This window comes from Cuculus canorus, chromosome 9 (assembly GCF_017976375.1).
Source record: "Cuculus canorus isolate bCucCan1 chromosome 9, bCucCan1.pri, whole genome shotgun sequence".
NCBI lineage: Eukaryota > Metazoa > Chordata > Aves > Cuculiformes > Cuculidae > Cuculus > Cuculus canorus.
Window position 1 is genome coordinate 7,285,825 of NC_071409.1, and position 13,106 is coordinate 7,298,930.

Consider the following 13,106-nt stretch of genomic DNA (forward strand, 5'->3'; position numbering starts at 1 on the left):
CTCTTTTTCAGTGTTGGAAGCAATTAATTTTTTCATCATAATCTAAGAGATTTTGATAGCCAGATTTTTTTTTTTTTTCTTCATTCCTGGTACTCACAATTTATTTTCTTGCTGTTTAAACTGATATTCCATGATGTTTCTGCTGGTGTAACTGTAAATAATCTGTATTTCTCCTTAAAGTGAGTATTCCATCATTGTCATCTTACCCTTCTACATTCAAATAACCTCTAAGCATTACAGAAACAAGTTCATGCGCGGTTTTAAACATCTTTCAGATATTCTTTGGTGTCTTTTGTTTGTAAGCAGGTAACAGAATCAAAGTGAAATTCGGCTTACCTGAGTATTTACTGTTGACACAATGAACGTAGAGACTTTGAAAAGTGGCTTCCCACCATCTACCCATTTTACATCACAGCCAATCAGCTATTAAAACAAAAGAAAATAACAACAGAAAAATTATATTTTCCCACTTATTTCCTACTTATTCAAGTCTGCATCAAATTTTCACTGCATAGCTTTGCATATGCATGTGCATGAACTGTGCTGGCTACTGTGCTTTCACAGCCACCAAATTACTGCAATAGAAAACCACTTTTCAGCAAGCCCATGAACTTGTCCCCATCCGAGGGACAAGATTAGTTCCTCACCCTGTCCTCACGACAATAATAGAACAAACATGAGGAGGCAGAAATAATCCAAGCTGGACAGTATCAGTAGGAAAATCAGATATTGCACCACAAAACTGGAGAATGAATCATCATCAGGGATCACATCAGCTGGAGAATACCATATGGCCTGCGCTTGTGAAGAGAGTTCTTTTTGACCACTGTCATTCTCGCTTTGGAGATGTTAGGCATGATATTGTAGAATGCATTTATAAACTTTAGTTTCTCCATATAGACAAGCGTGAATCAGCAACATACGGCTCTCAGTCTAGTGGTACATATATCAGTATATATACTCAATGGTGTGCACACAACTACTCTAAAAGTAGAAAAAATAGTAGTTACTTCCAGCTAAGTGTAAATGCAGATCTGATCTCACGTAAAAAACCTGCAAGTAAATGCTCTGTGCCATTTGAACAATATGAAAATATGAATTAATACCTTTCCACTAGTTGGTTCTTGAAGGCTCAAGTAATTGGGAGGCAGACTGCTTGCCACTGGCACGTTGTGTTCTTGGGAAGCTAACTGGGCATCTTTCAACAAAGGAAGCCATGCGTATCCAACTGCGCACAAATACAAATCAATATAACTCTTTGGAAAAACAAGCTTCTCAAGTTATAGAATCATTGAATGGTTCGGGTTGTTCAAAGGAAGAAAATAACATCCAGTCCGAAATTCTGCAATCCTTATTTGAATGTACATTATTTATACTTATAATTGAAAGTAATTCTACTACAGGTACCTGGTGTTTCCAGAGCCTCTTTCTTTTTGGCATTAGCTTTTGCATTTATGTCACAGGTGACATGATAAAATGAAAACAGAATGTGGTGTTTCTTATGGAGTTGAGTGGGAAGTTCAATTTTCACCTGAAATGTAAAATGTTACACCTCACTTTAGTTTAAAAATCAATTAAACCAGGCATCAGAGATGGTCTAAATGAGTGACATCTATCTCTACACAGAGGTCTAGGTTCAGCTTGCTTTCACTGGCTAATGTTTGTTTGCATGGGCAATAGAAGCTCTCTTAAGAAAATCTTTTAGGATGCTCATCCATCACTTTTACTTAAAAAAGCTATTTTTTCCTCTCTGTCTTGTGGATGAATATTCCATTTACGATGAAAGAGTGTAAGATGAAAGAGGACAGAACTGAAGAGCGATGGACCCTGCTTAGAAGTGATCAGCTATGCTCTAGCAGACATAAACAGCCATCACTACCCTCATATTTTCAAGATGACCAGACCAAAAACTAAAATGGCATCTCCGCTACCATTTCATCATCATTTCATGGCAAAGACCAAGTAATAAATGCTGATACGAAAGTAAATTTTTGTTTACAATTTCTGCTCAATCTTAAATCCCATGTCATCCATGAGTCCCTATAGATTGCATTTATTATAAACTTATTGGAATAAAAATACAAAGGAACCAAAACATGTTACCATGGGAACTAATAAAAAAGACCCCTTACCCCTGTGAGTTATGATGTTTATCCAACTTAGTCCTGTGCTTAAAAAGTAAGTTTTACTCATTGTTCATAAATGCTTCCAGTGTTAAATCAGTTTATGGGTAAGAATCTAATACCATAAACACAGATATGAAATGGGCATTAGGACACGGAGATTACATCAACTTTCTTGATAACTTACTACATTCTTTTAAAGACTGCACTTGCTCTGCTAGGAACGTTTTGGACAGGTGCACGCTTCTTCCAGCCAAATCAGCTATTAAGAACCGAATTCAACAATTTGCTCAAGTTGAAAGTAGTCTGCCCAAACCAGACGGCTAACTAACATCACATGAAGGACATTTTCAGAAGTGTTAAAATCCAAAACACTGCTCTCAAAGGCGTAGCGGGGGGTTCAAGATCTCAGTCTCAGAATATGTCATGCTTTAAGTCCCACCTCAGTTCCTAAATATGAACGTTAAAATTGATACTTCATGTGTAGTCATACACTATCTGGTAGTCAGGCCTCTGACATTATCGAAGTAAATTTGAGCTGAAAAAGGTTTTTCCAAGATCAAGCCAACAATTTGGAAAATGTTGACTCTGTTCAAGTGCTGTTTGCCAGCCTTATCGCTACACACGAAGCAGTAGTGGAAAATTGAGAACAGACATGTGACATTCACAGTCCATCAAACACACTAGTCATTGAAAGGGTGAAATAAAGTTCACCTGCAGAAAGCCCGAGGAATCAATACGTGATGTTGGTGAAACACAGATGCGCGAGTAACTAAACATTTGGCAAAGGCCAAGATATGAACTCTATTCTATAGCTACATCCTCAAAACCACCAAGTAAATTACTTCCTGCAGCCACTACATGTCACTGTACAGGCTCTTCAGATCACTGGATCAACAAAAATACTCCAATGCAGATTTTACATCTCAAAAAGGGACTTGTTCTGACATTTGGCTCCACCCTTCATCATAATATTTACTGTTTCCATTAAATTCAGAGATGCAGCTGGACCCTTAATGTAATCCAGGCACGCATTTTAGAGAGCCAGACTGGTCCTAATTAATTCTACAGCATCTTAACTGTACTCCAAATATCTTACAAAAGGAAGGATTCACAGAATTGATTTAAAAAAATTCAAAACAAATCAAAACATGTGACTGTGAGTAAATCTACATAAGACGCCCGGTCAGATACAAAAGCAATTGTAACAAAAGTACTCTTTACACGTTTTTCTGTCTCATTGGCAAACATGTGGGATTGGCAGACATTTAATGAAAGGAAAAGCACACTGACCTCATCATAGAAATCAGGATTCTGGGAATGATGTAGCACAGCGGTGCAGGCTGCTGTTGTAAATAACGGTCCACCTGGCTTCCCATAAATACACTGATAAAAGTAACATGCTTTAATTACACTGTGAAATTCTGCTGATACTAGTCAATACGTAAGTACATTGAAAACAACATCATGAAAGATTGATAGTCACTTTGATCAAATATTTAAAGAAATACTTTAAGTGCTCAAATCTGCAATTTTTTATGCACACTTCCAGTAAAACTCCATTGATCCTGTGAAAATTACCCTACGCTCTACTGAGCAAAGCAGACTCCTCAGACTTCTTCTTTGTTGTTAACAATTTCAGAGTTTTCTGCAAAAAGCTTTACAAAAGCTATTTCACTTTTATGCAGTTCAACACACAATGCAACTCCTTTACTGACTTCTCAGTGTTACGAAAGCCACACCAGTTAACCATCTCCTTGCTGGCAGAGTCCAGTCTGGAGACTCTCGACTACTGAGTGATGGCAACTTTATTTATTGATGGGGAAACCACAGCACAATACTATGCTTGGTCAATAGCAAAGTTAAGAATCAAGTCCAAGGTGCTTCTAATTTTTTGCACCTCTGTTTTCAGTCAAGTGTCCTGAGCTCAGTGAGAAATGGAAGGTGAATGGTAAATTTTAGAATAAGGAAGCTGTGCTTTCAAAATGGTTAAGTTTTCTAATAGTGCCCTCTTTCCCCTCCACCAATCAGAAAGCCAGCACTGCAAAATGACACTGTGAACTGGAATCATTATGACCAGTCGGGATCAACAGAACCACAGTGCAAATGCAGAAGCATATATGACAACATTCACTCTTTAATAGTTCCAGGTTAGCATAGTCCTGATTCCTGGGGTTTAAAAAGTAACGTCCTTAGAAGTATTGCTCTCCAAATATGCTCTCGTCGTGGCTCACCTTCAGTGGCCTTGCTCCTTCTTCATCAGAGCTTTTAAATTCAATGCACACCGTTATATTCCGTGCCTGAAAAGACAGAAATGTATTAAAGCTTAGATCTGAAATGGGGCATCCATAAAAACACAGGCAAACTGTAAGGGCTAAAATAAAGCTCTTTTCAAAATCCATGCAGATGGTGTATCAACAGTTAAAATGCCTTTAAGTCACTGTGATATCACTAGAAATATTTCCGAGAAAAGCTAGAAAAAATCAAGGCAGATATCAAATTGATTGTGTAGAAGCAGATTGTAAAGTGACCAGCAGTTACCTGTTCTTGTCCTTAAGTAGTTTTCAGTCACTATGAAAATGCAAGTTCCACTTAAGAGTTACAAATATTAACCCGTTTAAATTTATCTATGCGCATCATTTTGTTAAAATACAGCCCTTCTGAAAACTGTGAAAAAGCTATTACGACAGTATCTCTCTTGGAATCACTGATACCACTTAAAAACAGCCCACAGATTTGTTTCATTAAAATTGTACTAATGTTTTAGGATTGCAAAAACCCAAAAAACATCAAAAGCCAAGCCAACGATTTGCACCACCATTTTGCCTTCCTTTATCATGAATACACCTTCACTTCGATGAGAGCTCATGCATTACAGTACTACCCAATACTGGCCTGAATCGGTCACATCCCGTACCTTGTTGAAGTATTTTTGGCTATCATACTTGAGGTGTTTCGGATAGATGTATATTTGGTTCTTGTATACTCTGTAAGGTCGAGAATATTTTGTTGATTCCTGTACAAACTCCTCTACTTCCACTGTAGGTTGATGTTCCCTTATGTCATTAAACGGCTTGATTGGAATAAAAGACGAAGTTACACAGTCTTCAAAAGAAGAGAAAAGAAAACCATCACATACAATATTTGAGTTTAAAATCTTGCTACCAAGAAAAAGGAATATTTAGATGGAACAAGTAAAATCTTGCCTCATTTGCAAAGAATAAGTAATATTGAGATGGAACAGGTCAAATCCTGTCTTAAACTGCATGCATGTTACCTCAAAGCAATTCTAACCTGTCATCCTCAAACGGTTTAACTCGCTTGAGTTAAAAGGCACAGCACTGAAAACCTCTTTTGACACATACAGTATTTGATGGCATAAAGGCACCACTGGTATGAGGACAGTGCCAACAGAACACACCGAAGCGACGCTGTTTCTAATTAATTTTACAGCTCAATATCTCATTTAAGTTTTTCTACTATCTAATAACATAGTAAACAAAATGAAGAAACAAGCAGTGCGGAACTAGATTAAATACATGGCGCAACTGGGATAGCTGAAATCAAATCAAGAAAGGGAAGACGAAAATAAGCACTTTGTCTCCCAGACACAGAGAGGTTAAAACCGGATAGAGTACGCTTTAGCTACAGAAGCCCTCTCAGCTCCTTGGCCTAATCCCTTAAGAACCCAAAAAGTGATCTCTGGACTTCCATCATGTGTGGGTTCAGCATGTTGTGCTCCATATTCCTGGGATACATCTGGCCAGGTACAGGATGAAACAAAGAATGGTGTAATTAAATGAAAACAAACCAAAAACACTCTCTTGCATACTTTTTTCTATACAACAATAGGCACTTTTACCAGAATTGTCTCAAGGCAGCAATTATGGCGGGAAAGCTTGTGACAATGTCCTATTTAATTATAATAATTAAAGTGGAATCATACTTGGATGTTCCAAAGGAACACAATCAACTTCAATCTCCAAGCAGCCAGGTATTGTCTGTATTTTGCTAATCTTCTCTGCTCTGCAAAGACAGAAATGAAAACATTTTAGAAAATTAGAACTAAGGTGATGAGACCGATCACACGAATTAATCCAAAATGAAAAACAGACCCTGATTTAAGATATAAATATAATAAACACATCTAATATATACCTATCGGCTATCAAATGCAACAGCAAGAAAGAAAAATGTTTTGTTTTCTTCTTCTTTCTTTCTTGGCCTCATTCTTGCCTTTTGTCTGCAAGCAATATTAGAGCGTATTTTGTAGAAGAGGAAGAAATTGAACTAAACCTTATGAGAATTAACCACTTTTTCTTTCTAAAATCTGAAATGTTCCTTGAAAGGAATTAAGTGGCAGCTGAGATGAGAGGAGTTCACAGCACCGTGACTTCAGCAGCTGCCATGATGAAAAGGGTCCAAGGTGTATTCCTCATGCCCAAGCAACTTGAGAAGTGCCAAAACAGTGATGATAAATTCCTTTTATCTAGAAGATGCTTTAGACAAAACTACCAGTGGTGACTCTAACACAGGTAGTGATAAATTCAGTAAAGTTTCCTGACCAGTCACAGTAAGATGGCACAAGAGATTAATGGCCCCATCCAGTCTGTGTAGTTGACATTCAGCTCTTCTACAACTTGATTTTATATAAATGGAACAGTAGAAGTTAATCAGACTGATTCATTTCTAGGCACACTTATAGTAGAAGGGATGGAAAGAAATTCTCATGTCACTTATCCAGTATAAACTAAGACTCTGCTCTAGAATGAATCTGATTTACACCTTTGTGGAAGACTATCCAGTTAAATCATTATTCACTAATTTACACACTGACAAACATTCGGAGAAGTTTTTTCCTTCCAAAGTCCACTCTGCAGTTTGCTATGGAGACTAAAAAAAAGCCAAACAAACAAACAAAAAGGAGTGGGGAAACCATTAAAGGATGCTATTTCATTCTTCTCTCTGTTTTTTCTTCTTCTTCTTTTTTTTTTTTGTTTCTCTGAAATAATATTCTGTAATTGGATACCTCACCTGCATCTTCCCTGATGGAAGCTAATTTAAGGCATCCCTATCTTCAGGTTATAACAACATTTATTAACGTGCCAAATGACATTTCAGTTTTCCTGGAAAGTCCAACCACAAGCACCCTTTGGCAGGTAACAGGCTAATGTAAAAAATACTAATTTAATATAGTCACTTTGGCACACAGTGTTAAATGAAGAAAAAAAGCTGTGAAAACTATTCTGCACAGCTTTATAAAGTTTTTATTCCTTCTCAAACCAAATTAAAAACGATTCCTTACCTTCTGTATTCTGCTATTAGTTTAATCAAATCTTCCATGGAAATCTTATTACTTTCTTGCCTGAATAAAGGTGAGAATCGAGAGTCTCTATCAACATTTCCCTGATTATCTTTAAACACCGGTCTACAAAGAAAGAAAAATGACATGCTTACAAACACACCCCCATATATGTTGGGACATCTGAATTCATCATGTCAGTTTTTAACATGGTTATGATATGAATTCTTGCATGAATTCCAGGGCATTCTGCAGAGCTACACACAAGAAAGCTCTTTGGAGCTGTACATTTGAGGAACACAGGCAATTCCAGTTTACGTGCACGTGCAGTCCCAGTCTTACAAAGCCTTAAGCCCTTGTTTAAGTATACACGATGCAGACAGCCCCCACTGACCCCAGGTGCAGTGTGACTGCTCCCAGCCCAGAGCTGCAAGGGTTTAGTGCTAGAACAGATCAGCATCTAGGTCAGCATTCACCATTTGGTCCCCTTTTTCTGTAGTTCAGTCTCACTTGAGAAAGCTGGAAGTGCACAGCACCCCACTGGAGGCAGCTTTCCACTCCCACCTGCCTCTCCATCGCCCTGGATGCAAGGCTGCCTCCTCCAGCTTCTCAGCAAACTCCTGGGCAGCCCCAGAGAGGCCATCCCTGGCTGAAAGCCACCACCCCTCAGCTCGATGGGGCTTTACTACCTTGCTCACACATCAAGGCCATGACTCTTCACGTCAACAAAGACACTGGCTCCTTATTTCAAGGAAGCATTTTGAAGAATTCATTACATCAATCGGTAGTTTCATCCAAGAAGTTATTATCCAATGAAAATTATGATGATTTTAAATACCAGAAAACACAGCAAGATGTCAAATCCCAACCACCACATCTCACCACCTATAGAAAAGTATGCTTTTCCAGAACCAGGTTAGAGACCTCTACTCAGTCTTCCTATGAATTGAATTTGTTCTGTGTCCTCCAGTAACACAATACCGACTCACTGGAGCGCAGCTTTCCTTCACAAAACAAGTTTGTGCAGCATGGTCTAAAATTTTGGTGAAACAGCTACAAAGTGCCAAAAGAAATGGAAAAAAAGGGATATCTGTCTATAACTGGGAACAATAAGTATCAGTTGTGCGCACAGGAAAACATTCGCAGATATTTCCATTCCTGCTCACTGACACTTGCAGGATTTAATTAAGACATTCCAGTGCCCTTTGTATACCCCCGAGGGTCACACACGCTGGCTGGAGTGGATAATGTAACAGCTATCCAAAGTAATGAACCTTGGATTCAACTGTAGTACGCAAAAACATTGCTTAACAAAAGTAAAATGTTCTTGACACTAAGTGCTGTTCTGTGAATCATTTGGCCAATTCCTCTTCCTTAATTTACTTCTCTGTTCCACTGCCAGTGAGAAGAAGAATTGATGCCAGCACAAATTGTTGCCAGATGCAAAATAATGGAGTAAACCTTTGGAAGACGATCCCAAGGATAAGTATAAATGCACCGTGTCTTAACTCAATTAACTGAGAGAAGCACTGCTATTTCACTCCTTCCAACTACAGAGGATAACCAATTCTCTCCAATCAGATTTTTACCTACAGCAGTTAAAGGGAATAAGGTCCACACCAACACACCATGTCAAAATTCTTAGGTTATTAGGAAGCAAAAAGACAATTTCTGGCAGCCACCACTTATTTTATAAATGCTATTTTTCAGCTGTCAGGAAAAAAAAAGAAAAAAGATAAGATTTAATAATTATTACTGTATTGGTGACACCACGATATTTCATAGACTCAGCACCGTTTCCTTCTCCAGACTAAAAGAGAGAGCTGAAACATTCAGTGAGTGATTTCCACCATGCCACTAGGCTCTGCTGTAGCTTATTAAGGAATTCCAGGTCAGGCTCTGACATCAAGCAAACCACTGCTCAGCACAGCAGGGTGTAGGGGCACTTACCAAGGCAGGGCTGGGAATGATCAGAGCGTAAAAGGAAAAAGAGCCATGTCCGTGTTGGAAGTAGCTCACTGTGGGTCAGTGGTACTGAGCAGTAAGCACTGCCTCCTGGGAGCCTTAGGGACACGGCATTGTCACCTCCTCCCCTCCAGTCACTTTGGTTTGGAGTCAGAAGGGCTTTATAGAGTCCTCCTGCCTACAACCACTCCTCCCCAGCACCAGTGCTCCCTGGCTATCATATGCCCTTTCTCTAGAGCTGCTGCTTATCAACTCAGTAGCATATCCCAGCCTAAATAATACACCCAGAACAGAATTAAAGGCATGAAACCAGGTATCCACAATGCAAAACAGGTAAGTATTTTTATCCCTCCAACTTATACACAATACTCCATTTATGGAGTGGCTCTTGCCACTAAGAGAGCAATTCAGATGTCCACTGAGAACAAGATAACCCTTCTTAAAGCCAGGTTTATGCATTCAGATGGCTTTCTGCAGGCTGAGCCACACTGGTGGCTCCACTTCCCCTCGCTCATCAAAGCTGAAGAACTGCCAGAGCAGCGACTATTAGATGTAGTACATCTGCAGTTAAGCAACCACAATCCTATGTTTTGATAGATCCTTTCAGGCTGCCGGGTGCAGGCAGAGCAAGAGTGTTCCTTGTCACAGGGAACATACCAAAGGCACTTGAGAATGACAGCTATCATATCAAAAGTAAGGAATTGTAATAAAACAGTTCTGCTGTCCAGGAGTCCAATATTTGTCTAATATAGTAATGCCTCCTCACTGCTGGTTACTTATTGAGCAAAGACATTATAATAAGAAAAACTTCACAGAACTAAAATCCTGAATAGAACCTAAAGGTGTGAGTCTAGGGGAAAACAAATTAACAGATCTCACTAAAAGAAACCAAAACATCACCTCCGTATTTAAAATGTTTCTAAGATTCTACTGTTCCAGCATTGTTAGCTGATAGTCCACAACCATAAAAATACATCAAGCATGGAAAACCTACACAATGTTCATAATCTAACACTCAACAATCTACTTTTTAAGCAGTGGCATACGATTTGTGGTAAAATTACTCATGTTCAAGGTTAGAGATTCAGTGTGAGATCTGCAGCTACTGTAAACCAGTGCAGCCTTACCACCTTCAGCTACATCAGCCTCTGCCAGCTGAGAAGTGAACCAACAGCTACACCAGCTGCTGAAGGATTCAATATTGGGCTCTAAAATTAATTCAAATAGTAAGTTCTAAAGTTTATGAGGGTGGAGAAGGTCTGAAGAAATAGCAATGCAAAAACTAATGTCTGCGAGCGAAGTTTCCCCACATCTACAATATGCAGCTCAGGCACTTATTTGCAAACTTCGGCACTTCTGTCAGGAATAGGAGAATGGAAGGTGGATTTGACACACTCTAATTCTAACACATCCTGTAATTATACCTGTGAGAGCACACAGACACCAGATCCCACCAATGCCAGCGAGAAATCGGGGAGGAGCCCCGAGTCATGATTTTGAATGATGCGAACAAACTGGATGCCACATAAGCTAATAAAGAGAGTTTTGGTCACACACACAATACTCAGCTGTCAAGATTTTGGCTCGCTGAATGTATACACAAAAACCGCTCAGTGGCCATCTGTAACTGCTTTAAGGGGGGGAAAATTCCACACAAAACCAGAAGAGTGGTTAATGCCAGAATGAAATAACTGGAAAACACATTTCCAAAGCTAGGGTTTTGCTATTTTTTTTAGCCAAACCAATTTTTTTTTCCCCTGTAGTGCGATAGCCTCCAGTGGAAACTTCTATTTTCAAGCTGTGAAAACAGAAATAGATTTTATAAGGCCAAATTATATTTTGCTTTTACCAAAGAGTCCTGAATAATGTTAATACATAAACAGATGCAAATGAGGGCCGAACTTGACCCAATGAACTAAATTCCTTGTGCAACATCAGCAATACCAAAAAGTTCATACACAGTGTATTTTGTTAATGACTTTTAAACTCTGTTATCTCATAATGCAATTATAATAAAAACGTTTAAGAGCTAATAAATACACCCAAGTATATTTTTGTAATTAATTCTACAGACGGAAGGAAAGACTTTTCATTCTATGGGCAGTGAAGCACTGAATTAGGATACCATCCCCAAATACTGCCTGCTGGAGCTGAGGGATGTCTGCAAATCCCAGCTCTGCCCTTTGCCCCCGCACAGGCCATTTGTGCGACGCACACGCAAGAAGTCCACACAATGTTGAACTTGCTGTGCATTTGGCTAATACCACAAGCATATATTTCCCATCTATATTTCGGAAATCTCAGCCAGAAATACTGGCCAGACAAACTAATTTAGGAATTATTTGATCCTGCCCTAGGGAAAGCAAAAATCTCGTATGATGCGGAGGTCTTTTTGATCTTATTTTTTAAGACTGTGGACTGCACATTGAAAAAGAAGCCTGTAATTTCAGACAGAATACCCAGTCAAACAAATCACTGCCTCCTCTGAAACTGAAAAGGTATGGGACTAGGCCCCAGGATTGCCTTTGACAAAAGGCTCATGGAAAAAGACTGAGGAAGGCTCAGACTCCCAGGTATTCCATACCCACTCTACCGTGCATTGAACAATCAAGTTCTCTCAAACACAGCCCTATTGCTCCCATCCTGCCTCATGTCCTGTGCCACATTCCAGCTTTTGCCAATTAACCATTTTGCACAGAACTCCAAATAGAACAACTCTGTTTGCTTACCCAACGCACACTGTTGGGTGCAGCCGCAGCAACTGCTGTGCTCCACTTAGATAAGCAGTAGTCAAGCAGAGCAATCAGTCCACAGAAAACACTTCTGCTCACATGGCTGTGGTGACTGGAAGCTGGTGCTATCATATACAAGAAAATGCAAGAAAACTCATGCAGGTTTATATCTGGTGGAGCACTATTTATTAGTGAAACTTGATCTAATTAAGATTGTATTCCTTACTCCAAATCTGAGTGGCCCATTATCGCAAAATAAATTTATGCTGTTATAATACAATGCCTGAGATGACCAAGAAGCTGAAATTGGTATCTTAATAATAAAATATCTGAAATAAGACAGAACCGAAATCAGAGGAGAATCTTCTGAAAAGCACCATTTTCTCAGTGCACCCCAACTTGAAAGGCACTTAAGGTGCTCTCCACCTTGCAGGGAGAGAAGTAAAACTACATTCGTGCCTGTTAGGCTTCCCACAAGTAGAGGAAGCACAGACCTGCAGCTGCAATTCTGAGGTGAGGTGCAATACCACGTAATGCGCTGGAGCAGTGCAGCCACAGCACATGGACAGCCCAGCCTCTGTGTGACAGTAGAGCACAGCCCAAACCCTGCTTCTGCCTAATCCCTCTCACTGAGATGCTGCTAGGAGTTCCCACTTGGAGAATCCTACAAAAGAGAAATGCGATTCCTCCAAAATAAGAAGGAAACCTTTCTGGTTTTTAGAGTTTTGGGGAGGCAATAAATATTCCTAGATAAGTTTTGCTGAAGATGAGGAAGAATGTTTTAGCCTTCTTCACATGCATAAGTGACCAGTCAGGGTCTGACCTAGTTAAAATCACCGTGCCATTTAAAGACAGCTGCAGCAACGATTGAGTTATAGGACGTCTTACTGACGGTACCACCACAGACCACAGACAGGCAGGACAGAGTTAATAAAAAGCCTCAACTCAGTCTGACGCCGAGCCTTCACCTCTCGCCATTGCATG

The 13,106-nt window shown here is 39.5% G+C and overlaps 1 protein-coding gene across 11 annotated transcripts in view; it reads right to left on the bottom strand.

Moving 5' to 3' along the window:
* The window catches only part of DOCK10 (dedicator of cytokinesis 10), a 156,154-nt gene that overhangs the window by 49,505 nt on the left and 93,543 nt on the right, over positions 1–13,106 (bottom strand). For all 11 annotated transcript variants that reach the window (XM_054074356.1, XM_054074354.1, XM_054074360.1 and 8 more), the window contains exons 15-22: positions 7,429–7,551; positions 6,070–6,149; positions 5,041–5,228; positions 4,358–4,423; positions 3,417–3,509; positions 1,408–1,531; positions 1,107–1,228; positions 337–423 (exon numbers count right to left, since the gene is read on the bottom strand). In XM_054074356.1, the coding sequence (XP_053930331.1) occupies positions 337–423; positions 1,107–1,228; positions 1,408–1,531; positions 3,417–3,509; positions 4,358–4,423; positions 5,041–5,228; positions 6,070–6,149; positions 7,429–7,551 (883 nt within the window). The remainder of the gene's footprint in view (positions 1–336; positions 424–1,106; positions 1,229–1,407; positions 1,532–3,416; positions 3,510–4,357; positions 4,424–5,040; positions 5,229–6,069; positions 6,150–7,428; positions 7,552–13,106) is intronic.